The sequence below is a fragment of the Colletes latitarsis genome, chromosome 1 (assembly GCF_051014445.1).
Source record: "Colletes latitarsis isolate SP2378_abdomen chromosome 1, iyColLati1, whole genome shotgun sequence".
NCBI lineage: Eukaryota > Metazoa > Arthropoda > Insecta > Hymenoptera > Colletidae > Colletes > Colletes latitarsis.
In genome coordinates, this window is record NC_135134.1 from 41374359 (window position 1) to 41392445 (window position 18087).

The following is an 18087-nucleotide window of genomic DNA, read 5'->3' on the forward strand; positions in this document are numbered from 1 at the left end:
ATACTAATTAATCAGAATTATTGGTAACTTTAATTTCATGTACATATGATTATACCTGACAAAGAATAATTACAATTGTTGATCATATCCTTACTAATGTACTGAAGGATTTCTGAAATTAGTGATATTATTTATAAAATTAAAATAAGAGTTATTATTAACGTTCATTGCTTGAACGTTTACAATACATAAAATTACATTTTACGTAGAATCATAAAATAGTAGGTATTATCATTTACATATATTCACAGTCAGTTCTTTACAATGTCAATTGAACAATTTGTTCCTCGATACTTTGAATTAAAACTTCTGTTTATATTTTATTTATCATAAAATAAATTAAAATATATAAGCATATAAATAATAAATATTCCTAAGTACTCAATATGTAACAATTGTGATCAAAAGAAACAAAATCTATGCTTCCTTTGCGGAAGTATTGCCAAAAATATTGACAACTGTTATTTCCCTAAAAAAATAATAAATACAATCTAGATATATCTCTTTGCTCTAAATTTTGATATACTATACAAGGTGTTTAAAAAAAGTGTTTAAAGAATTTAAGGACTTATAGTACTCGGCGAGAGGAGTAAAAAATGTTTAATCAACATAAGCCCAAAAGTCAATCCTTTTAATGAAAAATCGATTTTTCGTATCTAAGATTGTTTGATAACGTGAGAGTTTCTTTGCAATGCATTGAATGTAAATAGAGAAATTGATTCAAAAATACGTTCAAGGCACTGTACTCCGCTGACTTGAAGTTCCGTGGCAGGAGTGCGGGAAAAGTAAAAGGGATGCACGTATTTCCACGTACACATTGAACTCTAGTTCGCTATTCGTCGCGGCAGTCACACACACGTGTGGACTGCCTGAGAGTAACTGAACAAGATAGATAGATAGGCGATCCGACTCCTCTTGCGTCTGTGCCGTTCCGCGGGACCTCCAAGTCAACGAAGCACAGTACACAAGAATATTAGACTAGCATTAACAAAGCTTACTTTATAGACGCAAATATAATAAAAATTTTCAGTTTTCATTTAGCATTGAGCGTGATAAAGTGAAAGCTTTATTCTCGTATTGTTAACAATGGCCGTTCATTGTTCAAATATGGAAATGGTCCACAAATAATGTAGAAACAAACAATACGAGATTCGGGAAGAATACTTGTAGATGTCGATTAATGAAAACTTTGCATTGTAACAGAGGGAAGACATATGAAACACTCACTGTGATAAAGATTTGTATTACATTTGAGGCTATAAAGTAAGCTTCGTTACTGTTGAGTCTAATTACTTTGTGTTGATAACCTTAAATCATACTTCTGCATCAGTTTTTCTATTTCTATTCAATGCATCATAGAGACACTCAGTCACATTATTGAATATTCTTAGATACTAAATGTCGATTATTCGTCAAAAGCATTAACTTTTAAACCTATGTTGATTGGGCATTTTTTACTTCTCTTGCTGAGTACTATAAATCCTTAAAGTCTTAAAATACTTTTGTTTAACACCCTATATGTAAAGAAACTATTACATTTTAATTGAAAAACTAGCTCCACAACTACAGCCTTGTTCGGCTAAAGGATTATTTGTTATCCTAAATGCAGAGCGTATTAATTCTGTGTGATATTCTATCGATGCTCCTTTAATATATTCTAAAGATGTCGAATCTATAACCACTTTAGCACCATCCTTTTGAAATATTCTGCAACATAATATCATCCTTAATAGGCTTTCATAACACAATTATATAAATATTATGGTCATTTTTATCAAGTAATCTTACTTATCATCTTCGCTTATGTTTGTATCTAAATCAAATTTATATTGAAAACCGGAACAACCTCCACCTTCTACCGTCACTCTTAAATAAGCATTATCATTTGTAATTTCCTTTAAACGTTTGACACAGCTGTCAGTAATGATGATATCATTTGTAGGTTTCACTGCAGCCTCTGTTGACATTTCATTTAACGACGAAACCGTAGATACATTATACCATGGAGAACTATGATCCAAAGTTATTTTTTATCAATTCATTAATAATGTACAATATAAATTATTAAAAGCATAAACAAATAATAAATACTGAACGCATATAATGCGTGACACAAATAATGATTTATATATTGCTATATTTCAATCATTATTAACTTTTTTCAAGTGTATGCAAACCGAATCGAGTAAGGTATTAAACTTAAAATTCACTTACATTAACAAACGTGAAAAGTATCGATTTGCGACAAAATTAGAGGAGAGACTCCAAATCGTATGTTGCATTTCTGACAAAATATATAATCTACAGTCTCACAACACAGGCGCAAATGAAGAACATTACTTTATTACACGAAATTTACTACCAAATTCATAGAATAATTATTGGAAACATTACATTAGAATTCTTAGTAATAAACCCTAGTTACGTTATATTAATTACCGAAGAAAATAGCAATATTTTATCTTTCTTTAAAAAGAAAGTGGAGTGATCACTACTATGTTCTTTCGTATGAAAATTCATTTTCATGTTTAGTGACTCAATATGCGACAGTGTTGAGAAATATCGGAAGGAAAATTTCATGGAAATAGTTTGTATGCCTGATAATTTGGAATACGCCTTAAGGAGTTTGAAAGAACGTTGATATGCTAGGAAATTTTCTCTATTGCACTAAATAAACAAATGTTGCGTCATTTTTCGTTGTTAATAATAACGGTAACAAATTCAAGAATTTCTTCATCTGCCACTATAAATTGATAAAAGTGTGATTTATATTTAATTTATACATTATACCATCCAACTAATATAGTTCTGAAATTAAGGTATATATGTACGTTGTTCTAGTGCATAGGTTTAGTATTTTTGTATTTGCGGTTTCTATCTGAAGCATCTTTAGTTTTGCATATTAACAAAGTTTCGAAAACGATGATCAACCTTCCTTTTCGAAATATATACAAGTTTCGCGGAACATCAGAGCTTCCCCCACTCCCCCACTTAATCACCGAACATTACTGGTTACATTGCGGCAAGAGGTCGCCAATGTCGCCATGTCGCCATTCGTAGTTTGAACATCGAAGTAACAGGACGTGTTTACGACGTGTTAGGGTTTCGCGCCAACGATGTACGTATTTCTAACTTGTTAATATTTCCTCAATATTACTACTCGTGTTTACTTTCTATTGATGCTTTCGCATAATATTGATACATTTTTTATTATAATTTGAATCCACATCGTGACAAATATTGAATCAGTTTCATACTTTTTCTTTGACATTCGACCGGTGTTAATTATTATCATGTCTCTCTGAATTTAATTACGATTTCTTGCAATACAGTTTGAATTTGATCATTACTTAATTATATTAATCGTTCATGTACTTTAATGCATTTCTATTTTGTTTCTGTTACAGTCCTCTATTGGAATTTGAAGTCGAGGAATGTTTCATTGGCGCGTAAATGACGCCATGACAGTTGGCAAACAATTTGACTTTGAAATGGAAGATGGGTAATATTTAAATTATTATAACAAAAAGTAGTTCACACATTCATATTCATATAGTTTTAACTATTTACTGAGTTGTGTGTATTCGTTGCAAGTATGATGTATAATTCTATAATCGGTCAGTATTAAGATGAAACAAAAATAGTTAATGAACTTTTAGATAAATTGAAGTGGTTTGTATTTAACTGTATTTTGATTGGGATTGAATATTTCTGTATTTCTTCTATCCTGTCCCTTTCTTTTCAGCTTTTTTTCCAGAATATTTGTTGGCCGCACACAATGCGGCCGGTAGCTTCAGTGATTGTGCGTAGCAACAGTTTGTTTTTTGGGGCAAAGTGACCCCGAGTAAGTTATCGTTTACGGTGTTAGGCAAACGCGAGAATAGAAGCAGTGTTTCTTACGTAATTTTAAATTACTTCCAGAGCATCGTGGCTCTTCTTGTTTTACGAATCGCGAGAATAGAGTCATTTGTTCGCCGATCTTGATTTTCGGTCGCGTTAATTTACTAATTTCTTTAATATTTTTTTCAATTATTTCTTTGAAAAGTAGACTTACTCTTTACCGGAATTAGAATCAGTGCATCAATGAAGAGGAGTTTTGGGCGATGCTCCATGAAAGAAACATGTAAGTATTGCTCAGTTTTGAATATGTAAAGACTTTTATATTAAATTAAAAATCTCTATAATTTTAACAATAGATTATAATTGTTTCCTTATTCTTTACAGTTTTTAGATCTCGACTCTATATTTTGGAAACCAGCAGGACCATACAGAAGGACTTTTTTGATGACTTCCATTGGGCAGCAGCAATAGTATCATGCAGGTATCGCAGAGGTACATTTCATAAGGTTCATCATTGGTGAGTTGCATGTTATTTGTGTTCCTCTGGTCCCCAACCATGTTGTAGGATGAAAGATCCAAATCAACACGGGTGACCAGTTGTATACTTAGTATTTTTGACGAGTTAAGTGGCAATGGGTATTTTCAATACCTGAAAGTACTAACATTAATTGTTATATTTTTTTAGTTTAGGCTAGGGTCTTCTTGCACTCGCGTTTTTTGATGTTATAAATAAATATTACGTAATATGATTATTACTAAATTTTTATAAAAATATATAAAACAATTTTCATAAAATATATGAAATATTTTTATTAACTTTATATGAATTATATGATTGAGTAGAAAATGAATTAATATAATGTGAAAACATTATATTTATCACATGATTGAGTAGAATCTGAACGATAATTATTATGACATTGTACAATAATATTTACAAGATTAATATAAATTATTAAATATTGATCGTTTACTTAATTAGTACGTCATATGATGTATTTAACGTGCAAGAATGCATTTCGCGATAGGTCGATTTTTGAGTCAAAATAACATGCATTTTATACTAGTGTCATCTTTTTAAAAATTTACTTTGACGACAGAATCGACTTTGGATTTTTTAAATAATACTTTATTAAATTTGTTTCAATAATGAATTTCAATTCTCAAATTAAATTATCATAAAATCTTAATAAAGTCTTTCATTTTAAATAATTAAATTTAGTTATAATAGTAGTTTTCAATATTAACGTAGTTTATTATTGATATATTACATATAACAAGTCGAGTCATTTTAACTAAAAATAAAATACGAAATACCGTTTAGTTATTAACCAGTTTTTCTAGTCAGGATTTCCAGGCTAATTTTTCCGTGTTTGTTGCCTAAGTTCATGCACATGCCCAGGTGCTATTTGCACGAGCAAAGGCAACGGGGCACGATGACTTAATTTGTAACAATTCAACAACATATTGGCGACTGACATTGGTCAGTGAATCGTGCACGACGTACTTTTCACGTGTGTGTGTGATTAGGCTGTGGAAGTGCGTCGTTTCAGAAGTTTTTATAATTGTAATTTACGTACAGAATTTTATAACATTAGATTTTTATCAATTGCAATAATAATATCAAATTTCAATTTACCATTTATTTGAAAATTGTTGATCTTAATATTTTTCAATCTTCTATAATGATATATGCATACAATACATTTTATTAAGGACTATATTCCATATATTAAAACGTTCTCTACAAATGTTCATGTATATAATAAAAATACGCAATGGACACTAGCCTTTGTCAGTCGATTTCAGGAAATGGTACGTACATTTAGAGTATGAGAGGCGTCAGTTGTGTCCGGGTGTCGGGGGAACCCCGGGGAGTCCTCTCTAGTTTAGGTCGCGCCCGGACATAGTGTATGAGAACTGTGGAGTGTATGTTTGCGAGAATGAGTTTTGCAATTTTTTAAATATAGCGTTAGGTAGGCAGGTAGCTTTCTTTCTGGTGTGTGTGTGCTAGATCTAAGTAGGTAGGGTCAGGGCAGGACTGTCCACATTAGTTATTCGGGTAGGCGTGTTTTCGCATGGCAGTTCTGTTCCTGTAGTTACGATTTCGAGAGTAGAAATCTTGCTGATTTAAACGGTGTATACTGTTTGTTTCGGCTTTATTTTCGACTCCTCGAATCGCGCGACTCTTAAAGTCGCTCTCTCGCGTTCGCGATCGCGATTAGGCCCCTTACGAAACGTTCGTCCCGCTCGAGATTCACCACGTATACTCTTCCAACAATTCGTATATTGTTGGAAGATTACGTATTGCACAAAATCTCGAGCCCAGTCTTAAGTAAGTTTCAGGCTTTGGCAGAATCGCCGAAGAAAGAAAAGGCTCTCAATGAGCTGAAGAGGCCCTGACAAACTGTTTCAAGAGTGGGCTACAACAAATGGCTTTTCATCTTCATCTTCGGATGAGGATGGAAAGTCATTCCTGTTACTACTTTTGTCACTTAACTCGTCTGTAGTTGTAGTTTGTTTTTTTGGCTGACTCACGTATGCATGTACTTGGTACATGATTGCACCATACATGCCAGTCATCTCTCCCCTGTTTCAGGGCAACTCGTGGTTTCAATATACATAGAGTTGCGAATATACAATAATCGCGTTTGTTTATAGAGTTGCGAATTACTGTTTTTCGCGTTTCCTTTTCAGGATAGTGTTGCGACTTGATACGATACGCGATTGGTTTTATGCAAACTTCGGTACTGAATGTTTGCTTAAAAATAGCGTTGCGAATTATTGATAAACGCGATTGGTTGTAGCGTTGCGAATTACTATTTTTCGCGTTTGCTTTTAAGGGTAGTGTTGCGAATAATTACTATTCGCGATTGTTTTAATATAATTATTGCAATATACAGAGTGTTCGGCCACCCGTGGGAAAAATTTTAATGGGAGATTCTAGAGGCCAAAATAAGACGAAAATCAAGAATACTAATTTGTTGATGGAGGCTTTCTTAAAAAGTTATTAACGTTTAAAGTTCCACTTGTGTTGAATTTTTTTCTAGAAAGTGGGTGGGATTTCGAGGGTAGGTCTATTCACCAAAAATTATTGTAATTGATCCCCTTAGCTAAAAATAATTTTTCCAGAACGATTTAAAATTTTTTTTTTTCGCTGAAAAATTTAGGCATCTGTTCGAATTTTTTTCTCGAAACTGTGTACGATTTCGGGGGTATGTCTATTCACAAAAAATAATTGTAATTGATCCCCTTAACCAAAAATAATTTTTTCAGAACGATTTGAAATTTTTTTTTTTGCCGAAAAATTTAGGCACCTACCCCCTGTCGATTTTTCTTAGAAATTAGTTTTTCATTTTTGATAATTTTATTTGATGCCCTACAGAAAAGTTGTCTAATACTTTTTTGTAGGTACCCATGAGCTCTACTTCAGAAAAAAGTTTCATTGAAATATATTCACTATCGTAGGAGTTATGGCTGTTTGAAAATTGGACCATTTTTATGGGGTTTTTCTCATTTTAGGGGGTCAGGGAACAACTTTTCGAATATTTTTAGGATTTCTACATATTCTACACTAAAATACGCGTCGTTTGCTTTATTAAACATTAAAATCGTCCAATCCGTTCAGAAGTTATGACGTTTTAAAGATTCGCATGAAAATTCGGGCAGACATTTCTGGCCAGAAATTATATTTTCGGTAAGGAATATTTTTCTCGAAACTGAGTAGGATTTCGGGGGTATGTCTGTTGACCAAAAATGCTTGCAATTGACCCCCGCAATTAAAAATAATTTTTCCAGAATGATATGAAATTTTTTAATTTAATTTTTTAATAACTTTTTAACGAAGCCTCAGTCAAGAAATTGATATTCTTGATTTTCGTCTTATTTTGGTCTCTAGAATCTCCCATTAAAATTTTTACCAGAAGTGGCCGAACACCCTGTATATGTTTTGAAAATTTTTTATTTGATAAATAAAACGAAAAATAAAATCTACGATAACGAATGAATAAAATTTTCAATCTATTCGGTATTTATCTTAACACTGACAAACGAATTTAACTTTTCATTGAGTTTCGATTACATACTATTTATGTTTCTAAATTTTGTAATAACAATTTTTACTCGTGGAAGGTCTAATTCAAATATTAATTTTATACTATCAGTTTTACTATGATCGATGAACATGAGTTTATCTTGACAGTACATAATTATTTTTTTCTGTGTCTTGTGATTAATACATATTAAGATATACATATACAATTAGTATTCTACTGGGGAGGATGTATACGTTTAGTTGCGCATTTTTACTTCGTTCTTCAGTGTTTTATTAGGCACTATCGAAATACAAGTGTCCATTTAAGTAAGAACAGTCAATATGAAGGTACATATTGGTATTATATTGGAGTTATATTTATTATATATGAGTGTATGTTTCAGGAAAACATCGTGGGATTAACGAAGACACCAAGAAGAAAATTTCTTCTCATATTTCTTTGTTTTATATAGAAGTTATGTTTATCGTATATGAGTTTATGTTTCAGGAGAACATCGTGGGATTAACAAAAACAAGAAGAAAATATCTTCATATTTCTTTATGTTTCTATGGATTGCGTTAAAATACAAGTATAAATTTATATAGATTATAAGATAAATAAGCGTTCTGCGGCGTCTTATTATAGATACTACCGAAATACAAGCATACATTTAAGTAGGAATTAATACATACGAAGGTACATATTGGTATTCTAATAGTCAGGGTTCGTACGTGCAGTTGCACATTCCTATTTCGTTCTTAGAAAACATGTGGTGGATCATCTCACATGTATAGACATTTTGTTCGTTTTTTGATTTGTTTATCAGGCAGCTCTTCAAAAAACTCTTCCTTTGTTGTTCGTTTCTAACAACGGTCGAATTTCGATCGCTTTTCTCTTAGGAGAAAATATCCAAAGATATTCGAATTCCTCATCAACTGATAAGGGAACATACCGAATCGTCAATCGCCAAATTTCATTAAATCGACGATCGACACTTCGATATGTTCCATTGTAACAATAATCTATTAATTTCGTTAAAGCATTCAAAGCCCATACACTCTTAGATCTTACAAAACTTTAGACAGTGTATCTTTTTCTTATATCTTAAGAAACAATTCTAAATTCGCAGCCATTAGCTCGGTGTTACCCACGAAGAAGAGCTTTTCTATCGCGGGTAACACCGATTACCAGGCCTCATCACGAGGAGGTTGCTGCGAGTGGAGACCTAAAGAAAGATAAATGGAATCCAAGTTCCATATATCTTTCTTTTGCATTCTTAGAAACATAGATTACTAAACTAAGGAGATAGAAGGAAGCAAAGTTCCTTCGATCTTCTAGTTTATGTCAAGCAATTATTTCATTTAAAGGGGGTGAAGTTAAATCAAAGGAGACGCGATGTGATGCTTTGATGTCAACTTAAGGAGGTGTTGCTGTTTAGACTGTCAATTTCACGGCCCTTTTTGTGATTTTTTTTCTAATGACAGGTAGGCTGTTTCGTATTGAGACTTTGTAGATACATTTATTCATCTTCTAAGCATGTACAATATTTTTTTCATGGAAAAATATTAAAAATCGTGGGAATTGTAACTTCTTATTTAATGGCTCTTTTGGAAAAGGTGCTCCAATGGCTTCCAGGATTCCAGATAATTTGAAACAGAGGGGGTTAAAGTATCTTCATAAGGGAGGTTGTAGTTATAGCAGGAACCAGGGAGAAGTCAAAATCCTGATAAATAAAGAAATGGCGACGCTTCAAGTTTCGAATTTCTATTTGTTAATCGTTCTTTTGTCTTTAGCGTATCAAAAAGAAATAGTAAAACTCAATATTTTTTTAAATGTCTAATTCCAGCTATAAAGGCGTGTCTGTTGAATATTCTCTCCAAATTTGAAGTCAATCGGTCTGTTAGATTTTGAAATATCATGTGAGCCAGTTTAAATGCGTTTTTTAAAACAAGAAGCTATAACTCTCGCAATTTTTAATATTTTTTGATGAAAAAAATACTGTACGTACCTATAAGACGAATAAATATATCTGCAAAATGTCACTACAAAACAATCTACCTGTCGTTAAAAAAAAAATCACAAAGAAAGGCCGAAGATACGACAGCCCAGACAGCAATACTCCCTTAATCGTTGATCATTGGTGACCATAAGCTAATCATTATTGACCATCAAATAACCAATAACCCATTAAAACCATCACGAAGTCGAAGATTAAAGCCTTCTTCCAAGGATCCCCTTACAATTTGATGCATGGTCGTTTTAACATTTTGTTCCACTTTGTAGGAGTGTATCTTATGTTATAAGGCACGTATAGTATAGAAGTTGAACATGTATTTCGATCAAAACTAGGAAATAAAAGAATAAATGATAATCGACACAATAAGACATACATATTATTTAGGATTATTTGCTTCCATTAGATTTATCTGCTTGCCTTGCCTTCATATGAATTCCAGTAGATAATAAATAAATTTAAAAAGTTCGTGAGAAAACCATAGTGTCTAGTAAAATTGTAATTCATCCCCAGAATACCGAACACGCATAAAACGTATAATAAATATATCAAAGCATTCAAAGTTCCATGTATTTTTAAATCTTGCAAAAATTTATAGAGTACAATTTTTTCTTATATCTTAATTAAGCATTCTAAATTCGCAGCCATTAGTTCGGTGTTATTCGCAACAAAGTAATCACTGATATAAATGAATCGAGATAGTGGCGATTTAATAAATATTACTTTGAATGTTTATTAATTCATTTATTATATAATGTTATGTGAACGGTTAATTAATAATACGCGATTGCTCTAAAACCATTGATGTTTTACCATTGATATTGCTATAGGTACTTTGATTTGAAGGTTCTATTAAATTTAAAATAAAAGGCAGCTTCCTTATTATGGTAACAGATGAACAGATAATGATAACTATGTTTTTGCAGGTTAAAATACACCTATAATTTATTTACTTAGGTATACATGTTTTGTGTTATATATATTTAAATATTTGTAAATAATAATAGAAAACACATCAAATAGTATTTCTCAAGTTAAGTAACAAAATTATGGTAATGTGATATATATTCGAATAAAGTTGAATATTACTAAAATTTAAATAACGGATATTTACTTGTGAGTATTCAAAATGGCGTAGGTTGTATTATATTTTGAAATCAATTGAAAACAATGTTATCATTATTGCAACAATGAAATTTTTAAAAGTATTAATCTCATTCTATTGTAAAATAATTTTCTATATAGAACATTTTCGGCATAAAAAATGTCTGAATGATAGTCTCATTAATTTAATTTTAATTTAAGATTCAGATTCATACGAATATAATAAATGTATATCATGGCACATATTAACATTCTATTTTTGTTCAATAATATACGCAAATACTGTTATTATTTGTAAAAGTTGCGCTCCGCGTTTCTTCCAATTCCAGAGTAAGATACCGTTTCCGTTCGTAGTGCTGTCAATTCATTCTGAAATTTAAATAAATCTTATATCACTTTCGAATTTAACTTTTCAAACTGAAAATTGTTAAAATTTCTATGTTACAGTCTGCATTATTAAATTGTGTTCATTAGATATTCAACTTAAAACTTTTACCTTAGGGTTCCTAGGCGTTCATAGAAACTTGTATGTAATTCACAAAGAAACACTAGCTTAAAAGTTATCTCACTAGATATTTGAATCATATTCGAAGAAATCGAATTAAAGATCGAATGATGATATTTTATGAAACATTTTATTTTAATAGGCATTTTTTAAAAAACAGTTAAGGGAGTATTGCTGTCTAGGCTGTCATATCTTCGGCCTTTTTTTGTGATTTTTTTTTAACGACAGGTAGGTTGTTTTGTAGTGACATTTTGCAGATAGCCATTGGAGCACCTTTTCCAAAAGAGCCATTAAATAAGAAGTTATAATTCCCACGATTTTTAATATTTTTTCATGAAAAAAATATTGTACATGCTTAGAAGATGAATAAATATATCTACAAAGTCTTGGTACAAAACAGCCAACCTATCATTAGAAAAAAAATCACAAAAAGGGCCGTGAAATTGACAGTCTAGACAGCAATACCTCCTTAAGTTCTGTATTAATGATGAGGCAATAATTATTCGCGATGAAATTGTATTTTTGTTCCTGTTGGGAGCGCTGTTGTTTAGAACAGTATTGCATATAGGTGGTTTTCGACTTATTATTAATATTTTTGCTGGTGTCTGGTTACGTAAGTCATAGCTGGTCTGCTTTTTTGTAGTTAGAAGGTGTATCGACGGTCATAATTCATTAAATACTTTCAACACAATATGGAAACCTTAACGTTTCCTTAGCATTTATGTTAACGAAGTGTGTATAAATAGACTAAAAAATTAACAAATAGTCGCAGAAGCGTTACGTAAGCAGGAGCCGGACGTCCATAGATGGCCACGGATGAAAGTAACGTGACAAAGCAATATTGAACAGACGAGTGATTATCGATGAAGGAATAAATCATGGTTCTACCTACGAAATCATTTATAATAAACTTGGATTTCGTAAAGCTTGTGCAAGATGGGTGTTCATATCATAAAAATATTCCCCTCTACCATTTAATGTTGATGTCTTTATATATTTGCTAGACGAAGATCTGAGATTAATACAGTATAAAAGTATGAAAAGTTTTCAAACCTTCATGACGTTGATAGATTTGTTGGTTTTATTCACAACCCATTGCAAAGAGTGCTTGATATAATATCTTTTAAATATAGCTATGATTCCCTGATCTAATGACTGAAGTAAAGAATTCATATTCAGTCTTTTCAATTCCTGTTTTAAAATTTCATAGATAATTTAGTCAAGAAACTAAATTGAAATTTCATAGACATTTTCTATTTTTACTGTTCAACTAGAACGTCTTTCCATTTTTGAAAAAGTAAAAGTCCTCTGTTTATGCAGAAATGAGTGCAGTAAAAGTTTGAATACACCTCATTTTGTAAACATCTTCTTAGAATAGAAAAGTTAGTAGTAAAAAAAATGACTACCCCCTTTTGAATTATCTATTTTTTATCTCGTCCAATATTACATAAAATCAATATTTACAGAGTTATCTCAGTGGTAAAAGTTACATGGTTCACCTTGCATTGTACATTGTCCCAAGAAACTGGGACAAGTTATATCATCGAATCGGCCTGAGGCAGGGTAGAATGATATAACGCAAACTTGAATGGTTTTAGGTGCTCTAAATTTCCATGTTACCCATTTAGGTCAGCGGTGCACAATCTCGATCGCTTGTACGCCAAATAAAATAAAATAACATTTTTTGCGAGCTAAGTTTCGGATAAGGACAGGACTAAAATAATATATTGCAGTTTAACGTATCAAATTTATTTAAAAAATATATTTATTCAGAAGTTAAAAGTTATCTTGCTTTATCTTGATTTTTTTAAAGTTAAAATAACGACTGGCTTTGTATTTTAAATACAGTTTTAACATTAGGCCTCAAAAAAGTTATAACAAGTTGCTTAATAGTATTCAGTTTTTCATTTTTTAATTGATTTCTAGTTTTGTCTTTATTCGTGTTTATATAGTAATTGAAAAATCCTATTCCTAGATTTAAATGCTATTGTATAAATGTGTGGAATGAAGTCCACTATCTAAAGTATCTGGATAATAGTTAGGTCTTATTTAAAACATTGCATTAGTTAAACTTATCGATAAAGTAAGCCACGTTACAATTGCATGAAATATATGCTATTTTTCATTTAAATTTCTTTGTTTTTAACTTTATTTCTCAGACTAGATAAGTGTAATAAAATTTAAAGAAAATCTTATATTTTTAAATGCATTATTTAGTGTAATTTTCTATTTCCTACAAAGAAGTACATGCTAGGACCTTTTTCCAAAAAATTGTTAGCTTGAGAGATATTTTAAGCTCAAGTTTCTAAATTACGATTCGTATCTCTCCACACACTACCTACCACGCGCGTTACACCTTTTTATCACATGTGTAAACACGACTTGGTCCCAGATATGAATTAATTTAGGGTATCTTGCAGTGAATGAAGATTATATTTAAGGGATTACGTCTTAGCAGTGTTAAAATGGAGGGTGCTTTTTATGAATTTTTCTAACGATGCTATATACTAGATTAAAATGAATTTTATTTTTTTAAATAAGGCGTATAATAGTCTTATGAGCAAACATTTGTTGTTTATATTATACGTGATATTTCAGATTTCAGATCATGTTGTAATACTTCAGTTTATTTTTGCAATCTCTTCTTTTAAAATTATATTTATCACATCGCTGAGAAATTGATAAAACATTGGAAGTCCTTTTAATCATGTTCGATAGTGATAATCAGTTTTTCTTCTGATAACATGATAATCATTTTTAGATATTTCTTCTCAGTTTGATGTACTTGTTCTAAAGGTTTTGGATGGATAGTTATTTCTAGTATATGCTTCTTAAGCGATGTAGAATATAACGGTTACAAAATACATACGTTATAATTGTTTTTTAATTGACATTATCACGTTGGATATCATAACCCCCCTGTTTACGCCATTGTTTGAAGAGACACTGGAAGACTTGTCCTAGAAGAAAAATTAATTCCTTTAATAATAGGTAATGAATTCCTCGCGTCCTACGAACGAAAATGGCGGGATACAACTCTTTCAGTAAAGCTCGTAAATATTAGTCAGTACAGCTTTGCTAAAATTAAACGTTGAATGTTCTTTTATTTTCATTAATTTTTAAATAATAATAAAAAGCTACTCACGCGTTGGTACCCATGGTAACTTGACATTCGTCATTATAGAAATCGTGAAATTTGATTAATTGTATAAATATGTCTTTGTATGTACATGTAAACGTTGTAATATAATTAAATCAGAGACAGATCAATGCTACCTGATGTCCAAGGCACAACAATATACGCTTTATTAATTGCTTGACTGACAAAATATTACTACTTAATGAGTGCTGAATATGGAATAACTATACAGTAAATTAAAAGAACCGTCACCAAACTACGCTACTAATTAAAAATTATATCATTGACCTTTCCAATATTGTAATAATATTAATAGTATTCCAGTAATATTTCATTGTTTTGCATAGGATAGAATTGAGAAGGAATATTAAGTATTCACGATCGAAGTGGTGATTAACAAATGATTAGGAACGATGATTATAGTATTGTTTACGTTAAAGTGTTTTTTGCGAATAAATCCTCATTAATTTACAAAATGATTAAGCACAATAGATTCCTTGCGGTGAAAATAAAATGTGAAGTCGACTCAGGTAATTCATTCATGCATCGACGAAAATTAATATCGTATTAGTAAAAAATTCATTACTTGGATAAAGGTAAACGAGAACTATTTTCTTTTTAAGAATTATTTTCCAGTTTTATTATATTTGTGGTTCAAAGTATAAGTCAAAATAAGTTACTGGTCTCTTTTAGACACCTGTCGCGAACAAATCGAATACACGACATATTTTTTTTTATAAAATAAATAAACATCTCTATCTTAACGTATAAATGTACACAATTCCATCTATCAACGGTGTACAGGTACACAATACTTCCAATTGATGATACAGCATTGCCGTATGTTTGTATAACACCTCTAGCACCATACACATTATATATGTGTGTCTATGTAAATATATATCATGTACAGTGACGAACGAAAGTATACACATGTAATCGTGTATCTTTATATAATGTTTGATATTCAAGTTCACGGCGGAGATTCTCGCATTCTGTAGTATAATTAAAGTTACGTCTATTATTATTTAACGCAGATCGTTAGCGCTCAGATGGTTCAGGATTAAATGAATTTATAATCACTTGGTTATTGAGTGGATTGTACGTATTTAGCGCTCTGATTATAGAAAGGACTTGCTCTTCCCTTGTAAACGAACGTTACAAAATGATTAAAGGCAGATATTTATACTATCACTATATCATCATTCTTACAAATAGTACACGGCCGATCAGCTCTAATTTCAAATATACATATTTTATAAACCAAACGTGTACGAAATGCAAGACATTAAAGATAAGAATAAGGTTTTTATTGCTGAATAAGTATAGGATTATCTATGTTTTATTTGATAAAAACGAAACTTTTTTTGCATAACTATTTAAAGTTATGCAGGTATACGTGGATATAAAATACTGCGTATCAAATTCTTAATTAAATAGTTTCATATTAATAACGCCGATATTGTTTTTGCACCTAGGCGGTCAATAATATAGGTAGAGCCTTGAATCTACCACTAAAAACTTTCATTTGGTTTCGTTCATTATTATTATTATTACTGAATATACATCAGATTAATTCCAAGCAGTGCGGTGTTTTACTTGGACTTTTAAGCTCAACTTTCTAGATAACACCTTTAGAAGTTTACTTAAACTTGTTCGCACAGGATCACTAAAAAATGGAGAATTTCTAGTCTGTAACTTAACAAGTTCTTTAAGGCGACTAAAGCGCGATTAAGATAAAAAGTTGTATCAGAATGCAGAACTATATACATTACAATCCGTCTACAAATGTTCTCAGTACGTTGTTATAAAGAATATAAATAATATACATATGTCATTACCTGTTACAACATTAGTATAACATTACATGTTTATACTTTTATTCGTCATTATAGGTACTATCTACACTATCAATATTGTATAGAATTACATCGTGCATACCTAGTACGCTTGCTATATCAATTATGTAAAAAATTGAATAAAAAATCAATTGGGAAGGACGAGATTTAACGCCCAATAAATGTATTATAATATAATGATCTATACTTTTGGAGTCTAGAAATATATATATATATATATATGTATATATATACATTTTATAATGGTATTATAATTTAGTTATAAATTCAATAAGATTATATGTTTTCCGAGGGTGTACTAATTGCTTAAATAACAATGTAATACTTTGTATTATACGTTCGTTTCGAACCATTAACTTATTGCGTTAAAAGATTTACTAGTAACAGTTACATTGCTCGATATATGACACGAGATTAAAGTAAACGTAAATCTCGATGTCACGAAAGACCTCTCCTTACGAACATTCCGATAACATTGTGCAAATATACCAATAAATCGCAATGACAAATTGTTACGCCTTAAATATCCGTAATAAGTTTTCGTTACACTAGGCATGTTTTTTGAAGTGAAATCAATCGGACAACAGACACAGCGTCTGATATCTTATTAAAAGTACACGTTTCGAGGTAACCAATTTTAGCGTAATAGGATCGAGCGATCGATAGCACCAAAGGTCAATAAGAGAGTACACGTTAAAATATACATAGTACAAGAATAAATCCAACGTACCGCGTGTAGTTTTTAGAAGATACAACTTTATACACAACGAGCAGTACCTACCGCCAAGGGTAACAAAATATCTATGCGCTGCTTAAAGTTTAGTGTAAAAATAAATAATGTTCAACAAGAAATAAATATATCTTCGTCGGAAAAAACTTTAAACACGGGTTTACCTATACAATAGTATCGCTTCGACGTTGTTCCGCTAAAATGATAGTCGCTTTTCGTACGTACAATTAGAACCTAAACTTCTGGCTGCTTCTGTATATCATACGAATCAATCAAAAAGAACAATATCAAAAGAATAACGGTTTATGGCGTTCGTCGAAAAAGAAAGTTTCTAAATAACGTACATCTGTAGATCCTAAGGAATCAGGAAACAATAGTTATTTAATTGAAATGTAATGGGAACACGCGTAAATTCTGAGTAAAAAAAGTATTAATTTTTGTTAGTCCTAAATCCTTCGCTTTGATTCTTGAACATTCACTTCGCGAAATATCAAGTTGGAGATATTCAACGTTATCATAGATTTACATTTTATTAGCGTTGAATCACTAACTTGATATACGCAAAATAAATTTCCAAGAAACATCATGTGTTTTTTAACGCGTTCGACATGCAAATGTTTCACTATGCGTCGGCGGTTAAGCAAGACCTACAGAAAACGTTTATCGGTGGGCGCGCCATTTCGTTTCAGAAACGCTAGTTCATTCTCAATACACAACCACAAAGTCAGGCGTACACAGACGTCGTTATAGGTCGAACTAATGTCCAGCTGTGTTAATCCAATCCATGTATGACGTTCAGTAAATACCCCCTTACCCCTCGTGATACCTCACAAGTTTTTTCTTCTGAGGGTATAGTAATTGC

General features: G+C 31.2%; 2 protein-coding genes across 4 annotated transcripts in view; both read right to left on the reverse strand.

Annotated features, from left to right (window-relative positions):
• Positions 1-7: 7 nt before the first annotated feature.
• Positions 8-2535, reverse strand: LOC143341224 (iron-sulfur cluster assembly 2 homolog, mitochondrial). The gene is made up of 3 exons (XM_076763961.1): positions 2215-2535; positions 1789-2010; positions 8-1707 (listed from the first exon to the last, which is right to left on the reverse strand). The coding sequence occupies exons 1-3, from the start codon at positions 2280-2282 to the stop codon at positions 1533-1535; spliced, it is 465 nt and encodes a 154-aa protein (XP_076620076.1). The 5' UTR covers positions 2283-2535; the 3' UTR covers positions 8-1532.
• Positions 2536-11122: 8587 nt separating this feature from the next.
• The window catches only part of Wun (wunen), a 51536-nt gene continuing 44571 nt past the window's right edge, over positions 11123-18087 (reverse strand). Inside the window, exons 8-9 of one of the 3 annotated variants that reach the window (XM_076770143.1) lie at positions 14367-14457; positions 11227-11361 (exon numbers count right to left, since the gene is read on the reverse strand). In XM_076770143.1, the coding sequence (XP_076626258.1) occupies positions 14368-14457 (90 nt within the window). In that variant the 3' untranslated portion in view covers positions 11227-11361; position 14367. Of the gene's footprint in view, positions 11362-13731; positions 14458-18087 lie in introns of those variants that run through there. The other 2 variants (XM_076770153.1, XM_076770133.1) reach the window with 2 other exon arrangements.

Coding starts and splice junctions, on each gene's coding strand:
- LOC143341224 (XM_076763961.1), bottom strand. CDS start 2,282: ATGCAACATACGATTTGGAGTCTCTCCTCTAATTTTGTCGCAAATCGA. Junction 2,011..2,214: donor TACTTTTCACGTTTGTTAAT/GTAAGTGAATTT, acceptor TTTGGATCATAG/TTCTCCATGGTATAATGTAT. Junction 1,708..1,788: donor AACATAAGCGAAGATGATAA/GTAAGATTACTT, acceptor ATTATGTTGCAG/AATATTTCAAAAGGATGGTG.